Below are 23,876 nucleotides of genomic sequence, written 5' to 3'. Positions count from 1 at the left end.
CAAACCTTGTTAAAGCGCCGTTCGCGTTGTAGAAACCTTACTTCAGGACTATTACGAATCCACAGAAAAGCTTTTACTTTCTGCCCTAGTGCTTTTGACAATCAGTAATTAACGTTTATCTGCGTTCTTGGTATGACCATAGAAGCCAACGGAGCTAACTCTACGGCTATTTCAAAGATCCTTCGACAGACCGCCAATACATCCAGACTGCTGAAACGAGTGACCAACCGGCGAGGGGGTATGAAGGAAGACAGCCTCATCCGCCTTGTCCAGTCTTTTATCGTCTGTCAGATTACTTATGTTGCGCCTTTTCTCAACTGGTACAAAGCTGAGAAGTCTAAACTGGATATCATCATTAGAGGAGCCTATAAGCAGGCCTTAGGACTACCCAACCACACCAGCACGGAACTTCTACTACAATTAGGTATCCACAACACGCTAGACGAGTTAATCGAGGCCCAACGTCGATCTCAACTAGAGAGGCTTACTCTCACGGAAACGGGCCGCAGCATTCTAAACAAGCTTAATATCACCTACCACCGTCAACATGGAGATAAACACCCAATACCACACGACATTCAGCAATGGATACACGCCGACCCTATTCCGAGAAACATGCACCCAGACTACAACAAAGAACGCAGGAAGGCACGAGCTACTTCCCTCATCAAAGCTTACGCCAACACTGCGGGCGTCACCTTCGTCGACGCAGCTGAGTACCAAGATGGACGGCGCTTTGCGGCGGTTACCACAGCAGGCGGCTTGCTCCGACATGCTGCCAGCATCATTACCAAAAATGCCGAGACGGCCGAGGAAGTGGCCATCGCCCTGGCCACTCTTGACCCAGCCTGTCACACCATAGTGAGCGATTCTCGCGCAGCAGTCAACAACTACATCAAAGGTCGCATTTCTCATCAATCACTCCGCATCTTACGACAATCCCCGCATTCGCCTGAAAATCAGATCACCCTCGTCTGGATCCCAGCACACGCCGGCGTTGTCCACCCGCACCTCACCAACCTCAACGAGGTTACACACTCCGTAGCACGAGGACTAGTCAACCGTGCCGGAGACGGTGCAGGTGCACCCGCAGGACGCGCCCGCCTTACCAGATACAACGACCTTGTAAAGTCATTTTACCTCGCAAGAAGAACCTTCCCCACCCCTCACTGCAACTTAAACAGGGCACAGGCAACCACCCTTCGCCTGTTACAGACGAATACATACCCCTCCCTCACAGGCTATCACACTATATACCCCGACATCTACACGAGCCAGTAGTGCAAGGTCTGTAAAACTGAACCGGCAACACTCCCCCACATGCTATGGGAGTGCAAACACCAATACCAAGACCTTAATCCCGTGACCCTCTCGTCGAGATGGCACGCCGCCCTGCGCAGCTCCCACCTCGACGACCAACTCTGGGCGACCCAGCGGGCCTATAGGAAACGGCGAAGAGGCAAGGCCTCGACGTGCCATCGTGGGAGGCCTAGGCCCAGCCGACAAAACTGCTGGTGCTTATTAAATTTCACTCTCTCTCTCTCTCTGCCCTACTACGTCGCCGATCGATATCTAGGAAGCACCACCGCATTTGCCATTAGACGGACGAACTCTATCCACATAGGGCCAAAGCCCGTAATACTCATGATCTCTGTTTTATTCGTCATACGAGCAGCTCTCTAGGAAAGCAGCTGCAGTGGTAGACGCTTAACGCAAGCAAGTAACGAATTTGGTCGCCTGCACAACAACAAAAACAACATAGCCGCATTACTGGAACATGCAGCACTGAAGTGTCAACTGATTCTCCTTTGCATACCTATGTAGAGCTGTAATATTGCTCGAGTGACATTGTCGCCACTGATCACTTCATAAATTCAGCGTCGATGCCCACAAAGACATAATTACCTTATTGAATGTGCCGTAATGACAGCATACAACAAAAAATACTACAATAATGAGTAAGACGTGCTGCGCACACTAGAAGAGATGTTTTTTGTATTCATCATGTAGGATTGATTACTCTGTGTAGATCGTCCTGGAGATCTAAATTGCAATATAAAATTGTTCTGAGCCGCAATGTTTAGTCCCATCATTCGTTCCATGTTTTTAAATTTTTTTATGACCATTACCATTTTAGACTGCCTTGGGATTTTTTAACAGCACTGAACGTAACATAACTGATTATGTTTCCATAACAGAGGCATCCGCGAGAGTTACGGCAACGAGTGTACATCTCATGACTGGAAAAGAAAATTGCATTGCTTCTCTTGTTTTACGTTTACGACAACGTTGACTATGCGGAAAAGAATGTTAAAGCAAATGTCCTTGTTAGACAATATTGTAGTGTGCCTGAGGTGGATGATCACGTCACACTAACTTCGTCATTTTTTATCAGATAGAAGTGGTACCCCTTCTTACCGAGAAGTGGTACACCATGTCCGGCGCTAGATCCCGGACGGTGAAGCAGTGTCGCGGTTCCCGATTTCTCGTGAAGCACTGCGTGTGGGCGATGACCGTCTCCGTAATATCGTGTCGGTTCCTGACGTTCCAGTACTTGAGCTGGTAGTGCTCCAAAATGCCGGCAGGGGGATAGGGAGCCTTCCACATGAGCGACACGCTGTCTTGAGACGGCTGGTCGTACTCGAGTGTTTCGGGAGCTGGTGGAGCTGGATGGGGAGAGAAAGGGAATTCGGTGCACTGGGGAGACTGTGACTTTCCTTGTATTTGAAAGCGCGGGCTCGTCCAACTTTCGGGGGAAAAAGAAAGGGAGTGCGTCAATGACCCATCTTGTTTCCACAAAAAGAGTGACTAGATTTATTTTCAGTTATTTCCATCGCATTTCAAAAAAAAGAAAGGAAGTTTGGTAATCCTTAACGTTAGGTTAGCGGGCAGATTGTCATTGCACATTGTTGCTTTGACGAACTTTGAGCCATTCCCTGGTGAGTGCGTATCATGTGTGCGAAGCGGGAAGAACACACAAAGCAACAACAACAGTAACAAGATGCTTCTACACCGCTGACCACGGGCAAATTTTATTGCGACCGCAGTTAAGTGCACGAAACGGTATTTGTATTGTGCGTCTGCCAATCCATTCCACTAAGGCGCATCCAGATCAATGGCACAGCAAACCACCAACGCCAATTACTGTTCGAAATTTCGCCGGAATTTTTGCCCGCAAATGACAAGATATTCATGCCACATGGAGGACGGATCCGGCACCCATTTTCGCGGCGGCCGCACAACGACGCAGCCAATCAGCGCCGTAGGAATGCTGGTCATGGCTACGTTCTGACGTCACCAGCAGCCCCGCCGCCACTGATTCCTCGGTGTCAACATCGTTGCGAGGTTTTTTTTTTCGGTTTACATCGCAGCTGCAGCTGACAGTGTTTCAGAATGAACCGCTGATGTTCACTAGCAGCAGTATTCTGCTACCGTTGATGTCTCTACTTTCTCTTCGCAGCGATTTATACAAGGAAGAAAATACGCTTGCGTTTGAACTAACTAAAGATAAGAAATTCACCCCGCTGCCGAAACATCAAACAGCTTGTTGGACGTTGTTCTATACTGAGTAATTGGAACAGTGAATATGTGGTGGTTTTACACAACTTCTAGATGCTTAGTACAGGTACCCTAATGCAACCTCAGCAGGATGAAGCAGAAAATGAACAATTATAGACATGATCCACTGTCATTCTCTGAAACAAATATTTTGAAATTGCAAGATTCCTCCACAAGTTAAGTGTTGAGTACCTTGAACAGAAAGAGTAGCATGAGATTTTCGCCAAAAGAGTAAAGTTCTATAAAACCTATATTTGCTCTGAATCTAACCTACTTGGACATGCGGAGTGTGAAGGTGCTAAAGTCTATCCATGTAATTGGTATTCCACAATTCAAATTCATATACCTTACAAAAAGCATAAATTCACATCTTACTTATCTAAGGAAAACTGCCAGTTAATACCACATATTTATTATCATTGTCTAAATATTGTTTCAATATGCATTCTTAATCTTTGCGTCACTTAATATTAACATGCAGCCCCTCACATATATATCCCCTACCAAGTGTCTTCTTGGCCATTCTTCTACGGTGTGTAGACCCCAATTGTTTGATGAAAAGCCAGGCAACTGTACAAGATGGCGGTCTTCAATGTGGGTGACTAGTTTATCGAAAAGCCTTGTATCAATTATACAAATTTGTTTGACCGAGGCAATGGCTTCCGATAACAAAGGAGTCACAGTCTGTTTCAGTGAACAGCAGACGAAGTAGTGGTCATAAAGCTTAACATGTGCAATGGTAGATTTTACTTCCAGATTATGGGCTCTAACATTTACATGATCAATGCAGGATGAAACAACGTTGAAATAGGAATTCTTCGCGAGTTGCTGCATGCTCCATGGATTGTCATTTCAATTCCCCATTTAGATAGTGTATACATCTTATTGAATCTATCTTACTAACTTATTGAAATACGCAGCGCCGTTGCCGGCAAACGTATTCTAGAATTTAACAGTCGCGATAATTCAATTTTCTTCGGAATGAACGTGCTGAACTATGTGGCTACTACGTGTACACAAGAACTGCACGCGTATTTCATTCAGGGTGTCGGAATTTCGCATTGGCGAGTGGACTCACAAATATTGATTGCGCTTGGAAGGAGTAAGGGCAGGGTACTTACGAGCCGATGGTGTCGTGAAGTTCAGAGACGCGAACAAGTGCGATCTACCCGCGTCATTCTCGGCGTACACATTCGCTCTGTAGCGGGTGTACGACACCAGGTCTCGGAAACTGGCCGACAGACGGGTGACAGTCACGCTTCTCAGTTCGGTCTCCCAGGGGTCAACGCTGTCCATTTCGAGGTAGTAGGAAACGATGGGTCCGTGGCGTTGTTCGCAGGGAACCTCACCCCACGTCAGGGTGTCGGTGCTCCTTGTAAACCTCGTGTGCTGCACCTGAGTTGGAGCTCCCTCGGGAACTGCATCGAGAGTCACGCATGCACGTTTCCTGATGCGCGCTATTTGTGGCAGTAAATATTGGAAAGGGACGCGAGCATGAATACTTAAGTTATCGCAGTAGACAGTTAATACCTCTCGTAAAGGTAAAGCAAAAGTGAAAATTTTACACGTTCACTTTGCGATCGTGTCTGCAAAGGAAATACCTATTTGAAAGGTTCTAGTGGCAACGCGTCCTACGTTTACAACTGTCGAATTTTGAGAAACATGCCGAATGTCCACTTTCTGTGGGCTATCTTTGCATGTCGTTGTGAACTAAACAAAAACACGCGTACTGCAGCGGTATTGTCTTCGTGCAACCATGCTTCTACGCAGTCGGCTTTTTTTTTTTTTTAGAAATGATCTGGGGGTTTCGAATACGTCAGTGTTTTTCTGTAAAACGCGCATTACCTAGTCACGAGCGATTCATGCCAGTCTCGGTTAAGCCAAGCTTTAGGGACAAAACAAAAAAAGTGAGCTCACTCGCTTCTTCCGTGTCGAACGTGGCGTTCATTTCCGGACCGTACTTTATGGTCAGGGCAGCCACGGAGAAGCGGTACTTGGTGTACGGGCGCAGTCCCGTCAGGTTCACGCTGTGGTGTCTCGGCGGCACCAACACCTCCGTGTCCCGCTGTATTAGCTGATTGCAGGCCTGTATCCGCCGAGCCAGTGGGGTGTACACGACGCGGTAATTTCGAATGACGCCGTTTTCCTCTTGCGGCGGGCCCCAGGAAAGCTCCACGTAGCGAGATCCACTTCGGAGGAGCTTCACGTACGTCACCATGCTGGGAGCTGCGTGGAGGTAAGAGTGAGAAGCATCGGCGACGCGTGTTTGAAGAAACGCTGTAAACGTCCAGATTGCCGTGTTGCTGCGAGAGACATTTCGCAAAGCCTATTGCGACTGAAGGAGCTGCGCAAGTTATCCGCACTTGATATCGCGCGCTATACATGCGGGCGTCCTTGCGCAACTGTACCAGCCCTAAAGCCGTAAAGCCCCAAAGGGCAACGCTACTTAATGTGCGCAGGTACTTCATTTTTATAGTAATCACGGCAGTCCTGCCCTGCGTTAAAGTAATTTTCTTGTTGGTGAAATCTCTGGTCTGTAGAAAGCTGTCACCCTGGAGAACTTGGTGCACTATATTTCCTGCTCCAGATTACGTCTGCCTTTAGTCGACCGTTATTAATCTCTTTTATGAATTAGTAGGGTGGTCAGAACCTCACCTCTTTAATTAAAGCTTTCGAATGGAAGTGCCAAGTGTAGCGTGCGCGCACTACACAGAGCGATCAAATATTCTCTTCCCGTAGCTACCAATCGCGTCTAACAAATGTGTGGGCTGTCTTCTGCGATACTAAAAATATAAGCTTTTTTAGAAGGCAGCTCTTAGGTTCCCGTTGCCGCGCTAGGCGTCGGCGTAATAGAGAGAACGAGCGTGCCCACAGAAGGATGAAAAAAATAAAAGGGAGCGAACGCGGAGCGTAGCGGAGGATGAAAGACGGCGACAGCCAAGAGAGTGCGAGAAGGAAAGCGGAGGAGCAGATTATGGCGAAAGGGTGAGGAGGAAAACGGAGTGCCGCACGAGACGTGCTCCACGGCGGCGACCCGCTACGAGATGGTGCTACAGCGGAGTGCGCCGTCAACTGGTCGCCGATGAGTCATTACTTAAACCCCGTACTCAGCGATGCAACTTAAGTCGAAGCCAATCCTTGACTTGATTTAAGTGACGCCTGGCATTAACAAGCCCAAGAACGCTCACTGCAATTCCTTCGGCGCGTTCACGATAGGCGTCACTTAGATCAAGTCAAGCATGGGCTTCAGCTTAAGTAGCATTTCTGAATACGGGGGTAAGGCTTGCGCCGAGCGCGTCCACTGATACCGTATATGGAAGCGAAGTGTTCACGTGGCTTTCGGACCCACTGCGCATGCGCTACTTCGCCTGCGCCGCCGCGTCTAAAGAATGAGCTTCGCCCAAGCCCCACATTTCCGTGTTTACGCTTTCTTTCTGAGCAAGTGGCCAAACCAACCGGCTGAAGTGCTTTATCTGCCGCTGCTGCCAAACGAACTGCCCGTGCAGAGGCTCAGCTCCGCCGCCGAGAGGACCCTGCCGTTTAGGTTCAAATTATTTGCCTCAATATCTCGCGAATCCTCTAAAAATCTGCGCTCAAATTTAGCATTAGGGAGTATGGTAATCGTCAGTGAATTTATTTCGTGATATTTAATGAAAAAAAGTTTGTTCTCAGTATAAAGCTCACATATAACGACATATATGAAGAGGCTCGGTTATGGTGCTAAGTATGGACAGCTGGGCTAGTTGGTTATGATTAGCATTGTGAAACATAGTTCCAGCGCACAATTGAACAAGGACGAGGAGAGAAAGACAACACGAACGCCGGACTTCAACTGAGTTTTATTCATTGCTCCTTCTGTTGCACTGGGGACAAAAGAAATTGATTATCTCAGGGCAAACGAGTGTGTCGAATCAGCTAGGCAGGGCGGGATATGAACAAGATTGTACTGAGTGACGTAAATAGAAAAGACACCTCTGATGACCTTTGCCTAGACCAAGGAAATATTTTTGAGTGGTCCTGCGCAGTAGCAGTCCCCCACCCCCTCCCCCTGTGTAACATAAAGCCCTGTTTCCAATGGATAAAACTCAGTTGAAGTACGGCGTTCGTGTTGTCTTTCTCACCTCGTCCTTGTTCAACTGTGCGCTGGAACTATGTTTCACAATGCTAATCGGTTATGGTGAACGAGTTGTAACGGATTAGTGAAGCGTTTGAATAGCCATAGGCAGATTTAGGGTTGTTGCAAAACAGACTCCAAGGATTCCGAAGGCTTTGACAATTCCCTTACACTGCTTCGCTGTACTTGATGCTTGAATTGCTCGGATTGGCATAAGACTGTGAAGAATTTTGTTTTGCAGTTTGTCCTGCTCGGATGAATTTCTGATGATTTCATTTGAGTTTCATTCGGTTCTGTAGTACTGCCTTCTTTATTTCCGAAAAAAAATTTGGTACTAACGGAACCCATTCGCAGAGTAGATAAATGTTTCATTGATATGGCACATCAATAAAAAGCCTTCATGAAGGACCTCCGAACAGGAACCGACCCTAATGGCTGCGCTCTCTAAAATTCATGTGAAATAATTTAAGGCTGTGAGTAGGGAAGACAAAGCGGACACTTTTTCTAAGGTAATATTCACTGCGTGTGTGCGAGAGCAAATCAGGCTTGAATAGGCTGGAAAGCTGGAAAGTCCTATAATCATAGGAGTTCACGGACCTGTGCGGCATCGGGTCTATGGGCTCCACTTTCCTGTTCAGCACCAAAGAACGCGACTTAAAACAAATGACTAAATAGAAGCACTAGAAAAATTTTAATGTAGCTTTGACAGTAAACATGACAAAAAAGTTACATAGCATGGTGAGAAAACTACAGTACGTGCTGGTGTTGAAAATGTGTTTCTATCTAGGCAAATAAATCACAAGAGCATCGAGTGACGGAAGAAAAAATCTCAAAAATGAAAGATTTGGAGAGGATTAAGCAAGCACTGCCAAAAAAGTACAGTTGTTCCTGGAGCGGCAACATCAAAGATGAGAGAGGATTAGTCGGAGTGGTAAAAGCCAATACGGCGTGGTGATGATCGTGACAGTGAGTTTGAAAATTTAACGAGCTAGGTCATCTGCGCTGTGAGCGACATGAACACCTTCCGAGACCAATATGAAGGTAAGCGCAAAAATTATCAACCGGATCGGTAGCCACACTCGCACAAGGAAAATCACCAACTGGGTCCCATCTTGGTACTCCGTATCCAGCGCAGCGTTATGTTTTCTTCCTCTAATCCATGTTTCGCTACAAGTTTTGGGCCGCAGTGTAGATATAGCTGTGTTTCAGCACCCGGGAAACTCGACCGGGTCAGCACTATCGACATGTAATAAATGCCACAGAAGCAATACATTTTGCCTCATTACGATTACACGACGTACAATTTATAACGCCCATATAAAACTTCCGATGGCCAGGAAGGCCAAGTGTGTTTTCACGCATTTTACTTGTATTCTTTGCAACGCGGATCTCGAGGGCGATACTCATAAGGCGTGGAATTCTGTAGCTAACAGGTGCGCGGGCCAAACACTTTCCTGGCTATAGCAAGTACAGAGCGGTGAACATTGCAGTACTTGCCATCCTTCGCTGACGTCACTCTCCGCGTCCTGGTCCACGAGCTGTTTCTGTTGTCAGGGGTTCTCAGCCGCAGTCGTATTGCCACAGCAGTGTACGGGGTCACCCGTATAATGTGCACGTTCCCGGGTGTCGTACTAGACTCGGTCAGGTTGAATTCCAACGGTGTTCCGTTGACTTCTAGTACTACATTCACGCTCCAACACTGCCAGTACTCCTTGCCAGGGTTCTGTTCAAAAAAAAAAGAAAGAAAGAAAGAAAGAAAGAAAGAAAGAAAGAAAGAAAGAAAGAAAGAAAGAAAGAAAGAAAGAAAGAAAGAAAGAAAGAAAGAAAGAAAGAAAGAAAGAAAGAAAGGAATTGGTGAGACGGTGAGAAGTATGTTGTTATTTTTTTCTTCGCCATTGGCAACGTAGTTAGGCTGCTCGTTGCATGTTGTAAGTACGATGCTTAGAGGAAGACACCGCGAAGAACAAACTTGATGTCCATTTTCTTTATTGAAAACATTCCGAAGCGTTACAGGAATTGGAGCCCTCGGTTAAGCAGTTAAATCATCAAAGGACGGCTTCTTAGCGGACCGCCTAATGCACCACAGTTTCTACCGCTAAAAAATTTACGGAAGAAATAAGACAGTCGTGAAAGACGTTGTATTTGCTACTCAGATTTGCTTAAGCAAGGATATCGAATGGAGTGCATCATTCGACAGTCGCGTCACTCCTCTTCACATTGAATGCAGCTAATACAAAAGTAGCAGGTTGCTTCACAGATCAGTAGATCAGGAAATATAACAAATTGAATGCGCGCCTGAGTGTGACAAGAGGAGAAGGGCAAGCGCACAAGAGCTAGTGGCGCCTGTGGTATTCGACGCCTGCTCTCCGGCACTGCCATGCTTCTGTTTATGTCACACCACCTTGCCGTCTACGAGTATTGCGTTATCTTGTTTGTGGCATGTAAAGCTAACAAGTAACGCAGCATTATAAGATTTACCTATGATACCACGAAAATCTACAAAATTAGAATTACTACCAAGCCGTACATTTAAATTCCGGTGAGTACGGTTTGGACAACACTCACAACGCATTGTTGCACATAAACAGTGCAATGTAAAGGAAATGTAAGTTCTCGCGAAATTTTCGCGTGCTCCGCTGAAGACATTGCATTCGACAACATTTACTTCTGTTGCACTTATTGCATTTGTGGCTGTGCACCTTATTGATTTATTATTATGTGCGACGCTCTCGCGGTGCCTTGATACGTCTTTTTTTCATTTCTGAATGCGTACACTGAGCCTCACGGCCCTTCTTGTTTGTTTTTATGCGAAGCATACTAGCCGCACAACCACGCTCTTCCTTGCTGCACCACGCGCGGCCGCGTAGCTACCATATGACGTCATAACAGCTGCAAAAACGGAGGCTCAACTCGTGCGCTCGCTTGCGGCCGCGTAGCTACATAGCCGGGTCTCAGCTCGTGCGCTCACCTGCGGTCGCACAGATGGTACTGCGGCCTAACTCCCGCTCCTCCCACTAGGGCACTGACGTCACAACAGCTGCCAGCCAGGCTCAACTCTTGCGCTCACCTGCGGTCGCACAGCCGGTGCTGCGGCCTAACTCCCGTTCCTCCCGCTAGGGCACTGGCATCATAACAGCTGTATAAAAGAGCGGCGCGCTCTTGTCGAGGCCAGTTGTATAGCCGCGGGAAAGGAACCAGGCTAAACAGTGGTTCAGAAACCAAAATAAAGGCTAGTATGCTTCGCATCCTGGGCTTAACCTTAGCTAAGCCGCAGCCATTTTTTTGCCCCAACCCATTCTTGAAGAATTATCGCACTACTTTATTTCATTCTTCTGATATGCTTCAAAAATGCCCTCACCAACTTTCACGTCCTAACTCTGCTCATTCGTTTCTCCCGTCTACGAAACGCTGCTTCTCGTAAACGCAACGTCTCGTCACCAGACATGGTGACGAGACGCTGCGTGATGACGCTGACGGGACGCTGCGTCACCAGACGTGGTGACAGGGCGTGCCCACCTTAATGCGGTCGCGCCCTCAAGAGATCGTGCTGACCCTCGTTAGCTGTAAACCTCACGAAGTGGAGCGTGGATTGGAGTGCGAAAATGTATGAGCGAGGAGGTGTTGCAGGGCATAGTTGAAATAATGAAGCGGAGATTGAAGCTATAACGTCTATCTGCTTTACGTTTGATCGTGAAGGCATGGTCATGATAGGATGACAACTCGCCATCTTATATCGACCAACTTTTGGGGTTACGGACCTCTCTCTCTCTCTCTCGTACCAGCGTCCCTGCCACCGTGTGCGGAGGCTAACCATCTGCAGAGGGTTCGCCCGCACCCCTGTCGGCAGATTCTGACTGCCGGGACAAAACGATGCTTTGCTGTCACCTGCAACAGCACGAAGACCCTGATTCCGTGCCGACGTCGCTTCCGTAGTGTTTGTTCCCGATTTTTACACGTGCTGCTCGATTTTTATGTTCTATCCCTTATTAAACAAAATGTTACACGCTAATATGCCTTATTACCCGTTTAAATTACGAAGTCACAGAATGCGGAAATTGCAGTTTATTGAACCTATGTATCTAACGGGCCATACATTTACCGAGCGCCTGTGTAAATAAAATCGCTCTGCCTTTGCGCAAATTCCTCTTCTACGCGCATCACGTAAAACAGCCGAATGATGTGAAACATGGGACTAATGGAGGCGTAGACGCAACTGTAAACATTACTTCAATATTGTGTAAATAAATTGTGGAGAATAGTAGGTATAGCGCGTAGTCTTTCTTGCGTGCTACGCGTTTTTTAGCGCATGAATGGCACTACACTTACACCCTTCAAAAAAAAACTATGTAATACATGCGAATGCAGCGGCCCGCCAAACATGGAATGCACATTTTTATGTGCATATGTTCTCTTGGCGTAACGCCTAACTTCTGCGTGTACAACGAGGAGGAAAATGGAAACTATGGATCAGGCCGGATAGTTTCTCCATCATGTGCGCTACTTCTGTCTGTCCCTTGATGAGTGCCAGACGCTCATTTTTTGTCAGGTTGTTGAGTGCTTAGAAGAAAAAAAAACGCACATTTTCCTTCTGCACGCTTTCGAAGGAAGAGCTCAAATAGGCCACTGGTTTTCGAGTTGCTGCTGCGATTGTTTCGCTCGTTCAATATAGGTTCTGTTACGTTTCGCCTACGACGCGTGGTGTAGCCGGCGAAGATGCAACTGACGCCGGGGCTTCGTTCAAAGCGGCGGACATTTTGGCCCGTTCGGAGCAGCCGCGACGCATCCCCGCCGAGCGCGTCCCGGCATGTTCAGTGCCACGTGTCTTTGTGTGTGCGTGTGTGTGTGTGTGCCCACGCTTGTCAAAGCGCGGCAGCCGGGGAGAGGAGCTCCCCAAGTGTGAAGCGAGGAGGTCTGACCGGCGCCGGCCCGGCTGATGCGTCACTACACTCGTCTCTACATGTCTCTCAGCTCGTCCGTGCCTCGCTGTCAAGTGGTGTCATCCCGTGATCTTCCTTCTTGCCCGCGACGCCAAGAGTATAAAATCAGCTGCCCCCGGACGCCAAGACAGAGGCTCCGAATTCTTCCGTCGAGAAGTGTGCTCTCCCGTCTCTCCACTTCGGTCGACCTGACCAGCCGCTCTTTTGCGATGCTAGAATAAACAAGTTGTTCTGTTAGCAGTCAACTCATGCTTTGCCAGGACCTTCGGATGCTTCCAGTGGTGCCCCAGGCCGCCAGGCCAACGCTACCCTTGGGGCTTGCGACCCATTTGCAACAACTCGTGCCAGCGGTGCGACTGCAATAACGGGTGTCAGCACTGAGGTTGCAACAACCGGTGCCATCGGTGGGATCCCAACAGCTGGTTGCCAGCGGTGAGATCGCGACAACGGAGGCCAGCAGCGAAGATATGCGGTTGACTGTATGCTGAGCAGCACAACGACCATCCGGGAGCAGTGCAACGAGCCCTGTGTGATGACTGGTTGCCTGCAGCAGAACGACTGCGCTGAATTCTTGGCTGCGAGGTTTGGTGAGTGCGGGACTTTTTTCTTCTGAGTTTTGCCAGGCTTTTGTTAGTGTCAGAAACAGAGCTGGTAATTGTGGTTGTCGTCGCTGCCGTGTTAGTTTGCGGCAAGGCAATAGTAGGCAGTAGATAAAGCAGCATTCAGAGCAGCCATGGATTTGAAGTCGTTGCGCAAACCGAAATTGCTGGAGCTTGCAAGAGAGTTGGGTCTGGATGTCTCAGACAAACTCAGAAAACCAGAACTGCTAAGGGCTATTCTTGAGTTAGAAGCTGAGGATGACGAGCTGTCGGAATGCCTTGAGACCAGTGAGGAGAGGGAGACGACAAAAAGACAGGAGCGCGAACTTAAGGAACAGAGAGAGAAAGATGAGCGTGAACATAAAGAACACATAGAACGAGAGCAACAAGAGAAAGAAAGAGAGCGCGACCGTCAACACGCTTTGGAAATGAAGCGTCTCGAGTTAGAGATGGAACGCGCTCGTAATGGAAGTCAGGCACACGGTGCAGGAGAACGAGTATTGTTCAAAATGACTGACCTAATGCGGCCGTTTAAGCTTGGAGAGGACATTGGTTTGTTCTTGGTTAACTTTGAGCGAACGTGCGAGAAGCAGGGGTTCTCTCGGGAAACGTGGCCACAGCGCTTGCTCACTTTGTTACCCGGCGAGGCGGCCGACGTAGTCGGTCGCTTGAATAGAGAGGAGGCAGAGGATTTCGACCAAGTGAAATCGAGTCTGCTAAAAAAGTACAGGCTATAAGCGGAGGCGTTCCGTCGGAAGTTTCGAGAAAATGAGAAAGGCAAAAGTGAGTCATATACAGAGTTTGCCTACAGGCTAATGTCAAACATGCAGGGGTGGCTCAAAGAAGAGAAAGCGTTTGGTGACCACGAGAAAGTTCTGCAGTGTTTCGGGCTGGAACAGTTTTATAGTCGGTTACCTGAGAACGTGCGGTACTGGGTCCTGGATAGGCCACACGTTAGTACGGTGGCTAGAGCCGCTGAGCTAGCCGAAGAGTTTGTGACGTGTTTGGCTCACGGAGCTAAGGACGGTCAAAAGGGTGAATTTGGCTCCAAGTTTGAGAAGCCGAAGTTCACGCCCATGAGAGCAAAGGGGGACACACGTAGTGCGGATGCGAGTGAAAGCAGTCCGACCGAACGTAAGGAGATGGCGGCAGCCGAAGCCGAACGCAGAAAGGGGTTCGAGACGAGGCAAGTGCGCGTGTGTTATACGTGCCAAAAGCCGGGTCACTTTTCGGCGCAGTGTCCGGAAACAAAAACAAAAGTCGTGTTTATGTCATTATGCAGCACTGACGAGAACATGAAGCTTCTCGAGCCTTACATGCGAGACCTCTTCGTGAACGGGACAAAATGCCGAGTGCTTCGCGATTCCGCAGCTACGATGGATGTAGTTCACCCCTCTTACGTAGATCCCGATATGTTCACGGGCGAGTGCACATGGATAAAGCAAGCCGTGGAAGCTCATAGTGTGTGTCTGCCCGTAGCAAAAGTGCTTATTGAAGGACCTTTCGGAGCACTTGAGACGGAGGCCGCAGTGTCATCTATGCTGCCCCACCAGTACCCGTACCTATTTTCGAACAGGTCCGATCACCTCCTGCGCGAGAAGGGGCTTTTGTTTGGTGAGGCTAGCGTTCAGGCCTTAACCAGATCGAAGGTTCGGGAGCTCGCTGCAAAGGCGGTAGTTGCGGGGCCGACGTTGTCGAACGATGAGAAAGGGTCAGAGGCGCAGCAAGCTGATATTCAGAGCACGCCCGAACTGAATAAAATTGAGCCTGTAGCGTTAAAGGCACCAGATACTGGAGAGGAAATTCCCGATGCGGGAAAGTTAGGAGAGCTATCTGCAGATTTGCTCATCGCGCCTACGTCAGACGGACTTAATAGGTTGCTAAAAGTCAGCCGGTCGGCTTTGATAGCCGAGCAAAATAAGGATGGCAGCCTAGCAAACATACGCTGCATTGTCAAGGAAGGTATCGCCAAGAAAAATGCTCGCTTTGTGGAAAGAGGTGGGGTCCTGTACCGGAAGTATCTAGACCGCAGGGGAGTGGAGTTCGATCAGCTGATCGTGCCTCAATGCTATCGTCAGGATCTGTTGCGCTTGTCGCATGGGGGTTCGTGGTCCGGACACCTAGGAGTTAAGAAAACTGAGGACCGTCTCTTGCAAGAGTACTATTGGCCAGGGTGTTTTCGGGACGCAGACCACTTTGTGAAGACATGTGACACCTGTCAGTGGGTGGGCAAACCAGGAGACAAATCGAGGGCGCCGTTGAAGTTGGTACCTATCATTACGAAGCCTTTTAGACGGCTCGTTATTGATACAGTGGGACCTCTGCCGGTAACAGCCACGGGGTACAGACACATTTTGACTGTGATCTGCCCAGCGACAAAGTTCCCTGAAGCAGTGCCGCTTAAGGAACTCAGCTCAGTTGAGATAGTCAATGCACTACTGTCCATATTTGCGCGAGTTGGTTTTCCTGCGGAAATCCAATCAGATCAGGGCACAGTGTTTACTAGCGCTTTGACGACGGCCTTTCTCGAAAGGTGCGAGGTAAAGCTGTCACACAGCTCAGTGTACCACCCCCAGTCGAATTCCGTTGAGAAGCTCCACTCCGTCATGAAGCGCTTGTTGAGAGCATTGTGGTATGAACAACAAACTGACTGGGAGCTGTTTCTGCCTGGGGTGATGTTTGCATTGAGGACCGCACCGCATGCGGCTACGGGGTTTTCGCCAGCTGAGCTAGTGTACGGTCGCTCGCTGCGATCTCCGCTTCGCATGCTTCGAGACGGATCACTGCCCTCTCCAATGGCTGCAGACCATCTCTTCCACAAATGGCCGCCTCCTGCGCTGGAGCCTCGCTTTGCAACAATATTCCTTTGAGGTGCGTTACAAAAAGGGGAGTCTCAACGGTAACGCCGATGGCTTAAGTCGAAGCCCCTAACGTGGGAATCAGCCTCAAAATTGTTTGTTATTGATGTTTTTCTTCCTGAGGCAGGATTTTTAACATATTGCTTTTGTGTAGTGTTTCAAAGTGATGATGTGCTTTCTAGTGCAATTTTCCGATTTGTGGACGCGTTCTGAGTGCTGCTAGACTACTATAAGGAACTAGGCAGTAGTATAAAAGGGGAAAGAGCCTGGCATGGCTTAGTGAGGGTTGTGCCGTGCTTGCTGACTGAGCGGCTGAGTTTCGGCGTAGTTCTAACGCTTGCTGGGAACGAGAGAAAAATGACAACTCTCCCGAAGTCACTTTTCAGTGTCCTGTGTGAACCTGAACGTGAGAACGAGGCCTTCTCGGTGCGCTGCGCTCAAGAAACGCCGAGGGACGACCGACTTCGGTTATGAGCATCATCGAGCGACATCCCTCCGGACAGCGGATGCAGTCCCCTGACCATCGGGATCTCCTTCACCCGGCGGGGTGGTCTGTTACGCTTCGCCTACGACGCGCGGTGTAGCCGGCGCAGATGCAACGGACGCCGGGGCTTCGTTCAAAGCGGCGGACATTTGGCCCGTTCGGAGCGGCCGCGACGCATCCCCGCCGAGCGCGTCCCGGCATGTTCAGTGCCACGTGTCTTTGTGTGTGCGTGTGTGCCTACGCTTGTCAAAGCACGGCAGCCGGGGAGAGGAGCTCCCCAAGTGTGAAGCGAGGAGGTCTGACCGGCGCCGGCCCGGCTGATGCGTCACTACACTCGTCTCTACATGTCTCTCAGCTCGTCCGTGCCTCGCTGTCAAGTGGTGTCATCCCGTGACCTTCCTTCTTGCCCGCGACGCCAAGAGTATAAAAGCAGCTGCCCCCAGACGCCAAGAGAGAGGCTCCGAATTCTTCCGTCGAGAAGTGCGCTCTCCCGTCTCTCCACTTCGGTCGACCTGACCGGCCGCTCTTTTGCGATGCTAGAATAAGCAAGTTGTTCTGTTAGCAGTCGACTCATGCTTTGCCAGGACCTTCGGATGCTTCCAGTGGTGTCCCAGGCCGCCAGACCAACGCTACCCTTGGGGCTTGCGACCCACTTGCAACAACTCGTGCCAGCGGTGCGACTGCAATAACGGGTGTCAGCACTGAGGTTCCAACAGTTCAGTGTCGTTCTAATTGCTTCAGTGTCTGAGTGTTGCGGCTTTGGAAGAGCCAGATCAGTGCGTACCAACAAAAGGTTCAAATTGTAATTTTTGTACTTATTTGTCGCTTGCTTCCCAAAGTGCATTCACGTTGCCGTATCTTTATTTATTCCCTATTCCTATCAGGACCTTTGGGCTTGTTCTTGCTTTTCGGTGATCTCTGTAATGTGTCACGCTGCGTGAATATTGTGTGATATGTTATATTCTGACATGTATGGCATTTTTAATGCTGACACTTTGCCGCCTCGTTTTGATGGGATGCGGCTCCAGCCATGTGGTGCCTTTAAATAACAAAATAACGACGAGTAAATGACTGGAGGGAAACAAACAAACTGCAAGTCAATGTCCAGGGACGTTAAGTCATTCATTCACCCGTAGTTGACCGTTCTCTAGTTATTACGTTTGTAAATGTGTACCTAAGAGTAATGTACAGTGAAAACATAACTAATAGATGCCAGTGGTAAGTGCCACTTCAATCAAACGCGATAATTAGTGCGCGTTAGCTTCAATGCATCCAAGTCGCAGTAAAGGTTCACGTGAAGGGTCATCCGGAAACCCTCTGACTACCACTGCGAAACTTAACAATCAATCAGGTCGTGCTTGATTGTTATCTGTTTAGATTGTGTTTACATTGTTCCGAGCCAAACTGACCGCGAGCTGCCCTGCCTGCAAACGGCGCCCTCCCGGTCACTGCTGTACCCTACAAAGACGCAGATTTCTTGCACTTTTGAAGTGCGTGCAACGTACGGTGTCTGTCTATCTCATGAAGTGGTTAGCGCATTAGTATTCGCTCCTGCACGCTTGCTGGCAAGACGCAGTAGAACGTTTAGCAAAGTTACCAAACAATAAGCAGCCTTTATTTGCATGGGAACATTGCCACGTTGCCGCTTGCCTGTTCTACCTCTTCAGCAATCCAAGGTACTAAATTTTGATGGCCGATTTAAGGAAAATAAAATGAATAATTCTCGTCATTTCGCAGTGCCCATCTTTTTACTAGAGGAACAAGCAAAGTGACTTTTGAAACACATGAACGTAAAGGCGCCTGCGGAAAACACATTCTTGTTATCAGGGTGACGGCGAGGGATGGCAGAATGAAAATTGGGAAATGAGGGTGAGCTTTGGGCAGCCAAAGTTCTTGACGGGACTTGGCGAATGAACTGGTAATGCACACGTATCGTATCCGCCAGCATTGTCTGAGGTGGGCAAGAGACATTACGCTTTTACAACTTAGTATACGCTGAAGCAGTTTGCACATACTCTGAATTCTACTTTTAAAGGACGACAAAAGGTATTTACCGTCCATGTGACGATGATTTGACTTGTGCTGCTGTTGTCTATCTTCACGTTCTGGGGAGGTAGCTTGGGGTCTGAAACATAAATAAAGCGTTGTGGCAGTTAGTGTGACTTCAACGACACATGGGTTCACTTACCTCCGCAAGCGGTTCGGAAGCGGGTGACATTTGCGCCATATTCCCTGAAGTTTCTGTCTTGATCGATGACCAGGACACGGAGGTCATAGAAGGTGCCGCTGCGCAGTCCTTTCACCACTGTGGCGTACGTCTGCTGTTTGTCCACCGCCTTCATGGTCTTGGTGCTCCATGTTTCGTTTTCGGCCTGTATTGATGATAAGGCACCCGAAGAGCGTCGGTACTGTTTGCAGTGTTTGTACCAACGAGCGGATCATGTATGAACTATGGGGCAACATTACGAGCCTAAATTTGTTATAGTAAACGTTATGTTTCCGCCTTTAAAACTGTATAACAAACATGTTTTGGTCAAAACTGTGCATTCGGCATTCTTATATATATATATATATATAGTGTAGCGAAGAGATCGTAGAAGAGACGTTAGTGGGTCGAGCGCTCCTGCTCAGCAACGGCTCTCGTGCTTGGAAGCTGTGACTGCCCTGCCCGTCGACGTCCTGCTGCTCCCGAGCTCTGCCAAATAAACACCTTTAGAATTGGTGGAGTCTGCGGGGTAACCTCAGACGATCATCCTGGAACTCCGGTCCCGTACCCTACCATCTACCAGGCCCCAAGACGCCTCCCAGCAAACGCCTCCTCCTGCACCCACTGCGTGTCCCGGGGTGCCTCGTCATCGCGACCCTCCTATCTACACTGGAGCAGACGACACTGACGTGGACGAATGGCTCACGGCGTACGACAGGGTAGGCGACCATAACAAGTGAGATGAAGCAGCCAAATTGAGCCATGTTCTGTTCTACCTCGCTGGAGTGGCCAGCCTGTGGTATAACAACCATCAAGCAGAGTTCCAGACATGGTCGGAATTTAAGACTTCCCTCGCCGATGTATTTGGTCGCCCTGCTGTTCGCAAGCTTCGTGCCGAGCAACGTTTGCGAGAACGAGCTCAACAGCCAGGCGAAACATTCACCAGTTATATCGAAGATGTCCTGGATCTATGCAGAAAAGTCGATTCGACCATGGCGGAGTCTGATCGAATCCGAAACATACTGAAGGGCATAGAAGACGACGCCTTTAACATGTTGCTGGCCAAAAGTCCATGCTCTGTGGCTGAAATTGTCACACTGTGCCAGAGCTATGAAGAACTCTGCAGGCAGCGGTCACTGACCCGTCGATCTCTACCGCGTGACGAACACCTCGCTGGTTTGGCTGCCATGCCCAACCAGGCAGCGTTGCTCGCAGAAATGAAGGCGTTCGTCCGCGAGGAAGTTGCCCGGCAACTCTCGTTGATGGATTTTGCACAGCCGCAGTTGGTACACGTGCCTACGCCAAGTTTTGCGCCCCCGCTTCGCCGCGTCATAGCGCAAGAACTGCACGAGGTTTTGCCTGAGCACCACCAGCGTGTACCTGCGGCTGCGCCTCACAGCTACGCCGAAGTCATGGCCAGGCCCCAACAGATCCCGACGGCTGTGCCACTCAGCTACGCGGATGTCGTCACCCAGCCTCAACAACTCCCTCAACGGGCACCTCTCACGTACGCCGAAGTCCTCGCTATGCCCCGACAACAGCCTGCTATGCAATAACTTCACCAGGCGCCACGTCCAACGCGTCCTTCCACATGGATGGGATCCACAGGCCACGTCGCACGCTACTGTAGTCGCGTGCAGTCGCCTAGCGCTACACCTTATGGCCCAAGTTCTATGGCGGGTTCTCCGCGCCCTTATTACGACGACGAACCTTGGGCTGCGTCACCACCATTCCGCCGGTCCGCCAACATCCGCCGCTCAACTTCTCCACGCCGACGCTCCCCATCACCGATGCGGCCTCGTCCCGAAGCTCGGGATGAGGAAAACTATTCGTCGCAGTCCATGAGGCAAGGGCTGCGACGCCATCGAAACGCGGAAGTCCTCAACGTAGCCCGACCAATGTGATAGACGTGTTAGTTGACAGTGTGCGCACATATGCCCTCGTGGATACCGGAGCCGCTGTATCAGTTATGGACGCAAAGCTCTGTCGCTTCCTTCGAAAGGTTACGACGCCCATTGCTGGATTCGCCCTCCGCACAGCAGGCGCACAGCGTATTCACCCGATTGCGGCGTGCACCGCTCGTGTTCTCATAGAGGACGTTGTATACGCCGTCGAATTTATTGTGATTTCCTCGTGCTCCCACGAAGTTATCCTGGGATGGGACTTTCTCGCCCGCCACGATGCCGTCATTCATTGCGCACGGGCCGAACTAGAACTGTCGCCGATCTCAGATATGACGCTTGCCGATAATGCTTCTTTTGCAAACAAACTACTCGTCAGGCACGACACCAACGTTCCTCCCAACTCGTCAGTGATTGTATCAATGCATTGCAGCAGCCTCTCTGACGCCATCGCACTACTTTCTCCATCAGGCCGCTTTTACACTCGAAAACGTCTGCTGCTGCCTTTTGCGACTGTGAACGTCAAACAGGGCTCCACAGCTATTTTGTTTATAACCCCTTCTCATACCCTGTGATGCTGCTTCAAGGCGAATGTCTTGGCCGCGTGGAAGTGATCGACGCCGTACAAATTACGGATGTTCCCGAAGACACGTCCTGCGCCAGTTACAACACGCTCGGTTCTCTCTCGACGTCCGACCCTTTGCCCACAGGTGTGTTCGATTCATCTATTGCCGATGGCCTCACCCCACCTTAGCGTTAGCAGCTTCTGCGCATCTTAGAAGAATTTCGTTTTTCTTTTGATGTCGAGCAACCTTCCTTGGGCCGGGCATCTGCATGCTGTCACGCACCATATTGACACTGTTTCCCAACCGCCATTGCGGCAACGACCATATCGCGTCTCTGCCACGGAACGTCGTGTGATTAAAGAGCAAGTGGACGATATGCTTCAGCAGGGAAGACGTTTGGGCCCTCGAACAGTCCATGGGCATCCCCTGTCGTCTTTGTTACGAAAAAAGACGGCTCGGTACGGTTCTGTGTAGACTATCGGCGCCTGAACATAATCACTCGCAGATGTATACCCGCTGCCGCGAATCGATGACGCCATCGATAGCGTACAAGGAGCAGAATTCTTTCCATCTCTAGATTTACGCTCCGGCTATTGGCAAGTACCCATGGCTGACGTAGAAAAAAAAAACGATAATTTATCGTGAAGATGAAAGACAACGTTATGTGAAAATTTCGCATGTGTTATGTGAGGGCTACGTAACAAATTTCGAGGTATATCTGGGCTTCGTTTTTCGTTATCCCTAAAATTGATTGGTTGGTAGTTCGGTTTCGTTTACTTTCAAAAACAATATTTTGATTCATTGGACGTGGAAAATAAACAATTCAATAGCTCCGAGCAGACATTGCTATGTTTTGGGTTGTAATAGGTTGCGAATAGGATATGAACAAACAACACTTTTATGTTACCTCGGCGATAACATTGTTTTAGTGTGTTGTTTATAGTAGGCGTGACTTCTATTAAGCCTCAAGTATTCAACATTCTGTAGACGCAGTCTTCCAAGGTAGCATACGCTAATACTCCGTCCACAACGGTAACCTATTCGCTAATGGGGATGTCCTGATAAGCGTCAGTTCAAATATTGGCAGTGACAGCTTGCGATGGTGACCCAATGCCAAAACGGTAGCGGTCCTCCATTCGGGTGCACGTTAAGCAAAAAGGAAATGTTCAAAACAACCCTACAGCCCGCCAATTTTAAGAAGTACTCCCAGCGTAAGTGTTACTTTGGTTAGACGCATCAGATTAATCTACATGTTATTTTAGAGCGCCGCTTTTGGCTTAGGTGCCCGCTCCGCCGTTTAGCGTCGGCGTCGTCCCTCGGTGTAACAGAGCGAACGAACACATCAAAGGATGAAAAATTGGAGGACGCTTAAGCTTCGCCTTCAAGAGTGGAACGCGATAGCGTTCCCGTCGACCCGCCAATGGGTGTAAGACAATGGGCTACAGGGCAGCCATCACTTACGAGGCGCCCCGCATCAGACGCGGTGAGCGTCGAGCCATATGGTCGAGCAACGCGGCGTTCGGCGCAGCAACGAAACGTGCGCCTGAGCAAGCGGAGCGAACCAAAGAACTCGGTATCCCGGAGGGGGAAATGATGCACGCCAGCCAAACGCCGTGATCGGCACGGGCAGAGAGATAGAGAGATAGTGATCTAAAGAAAGGAAGGACGCTTGATTCTACAGAGGGAGCGAGCCGCGACAGCTCCAATGCGCGCGTGGCGCGCCATCTGTCGGGGCAGCACCGTACATGGAGAGGAGGGGGTCTTCTGTGTTTGCCGCAAGATGGCTCTCCGTGTGCGGAAAGCGCAGAAGAAATGCAACGAAACGCAGTTCGCTACTCGTGTAATTGCGACTTCTGTAAGTTACATGTTCATAATTACCGATATACACCACAGTATAACTTTCCACGGCTCGTTTCGAAGGCAACACCGCATTCACTAGAGGCGCGTTTGTACCTTATGGAAGCATCGAAATCGTGGCTGAGTGGTAGCGTCTCCGTCTCACACTCCGGAGACCCTGGTTCGATTCCCACCCAGCCCATCTTGGAAGTTGCTTTTTATTTATGGAGTGCATGCCGTGATTTATCGCTCACGGTCAAAGCCGCAAAACGCCGACGCCGACACCGACACCGACGCCGACGACACCGGCTTTTCTGCGACACGAGCTCCTTAACGCTATCGCGTTAAAAAGCGAACCAAGAGTGCAGCAGGGGATGGAAGACGGCGATGGCAAAGAAAGTGTGAGGAGGAAAGCGGAGGAGGTTATTGCGAAAGCATTAGAAGGGAAGCCTAAGACAGGCTCTTTGGCTGCGGCCACTACGAAATGGCCCCAGGGTAGCATGCTTTCGTCTGTTCACCGATGGCATGCGGCGAGCGCGACCACTGATGCCATATATGGGAACAAAGCGCTGTATTAGCGGAGGTCTGTCTGCGGCGGCTGATGTGAATCGCGCCCACGAGTCACCCGCGCGTCACCCACGAGTCACCCACGCGTCACCCACGCGTGACCCACCAGTCACCCACGAGCCGGCTCTCGCGGTCTCCTGATCAGCAAGGAAGTACTATGCTCCATTTGCAATGTGCTGCTCGAGACAGATTGTCCGCGCCAGCCAATATATCACGGAATGAAAACACGTATAGAGTTGCGCTCAAATTT

The 23,876-nt window shown here is 49.6% G+C and overlaps 1 protein-coding gene across 3 annotated transcripts in view; it reads right to left on the bottom strand.

Moving 5' to 3' along the window:
* LOC135908554 (receptor-type tyrosine-protein phosphatase T-like) overlaps positions 1 to 23,876 on the bottom strand; it is a 143,875-nt gene that overhangs the window by 59,820 nt on the left and 60,179 nt on the right. For all 3 annotated transcript variants that reach the window (XM_065440335.2, XM_065440338.2, XM_065440336.2), the window contains 6 exons: positions 18,739 to 18,922; positions 18,605 to 18,675; positions 9,170 to 9,395; positions 5,476 to 5,784; positions 4,680 to 4,976; positions 2,419 to 2,666 (listed from right to left, as the gene is read on the bottom strand). In XM_065440335.2, the coding sequence (XP_065296407.1) occupies positions 2,419 to 2,666; positions 4,680 to 4,976; positions 5,476 to 5,784; positions 9,170 to 9,395; positions 18,605 to 18,675; positions 18,739 to 18,922 (1,335 nt within the window). The remainder of the gene's footprint in view (positions 1 to 2,418; positions 2,667 to 4,679; positions 4,977 to 5,475; positions 5,785 to 9,169; positions 9,396 to 18,604; positions 18,676 to 18,738; positions 18,923 to 23,876) is intronic.

This window comes from Dermacentor albipictus, chromosome 9, assembly GCF_038994185.2.
Source record: "Dermacentor albipictus isolate Rhodes 1998 colony chromosome 9, USDA_Dalb.pri_finalv2, whole genome shotgun sequence".
In the NCBI taxonomy this organism is placed as follows: domain Eukaryota; kingdom Metazoa; phylum Arthropoda; class Arachnida; order Ixodida; family Ixodidae; genus Dermacentor; species Dermacentor albipictus.
This window is presented reverse-complemented; position numbering and strand designations above follow the sequence as displayed.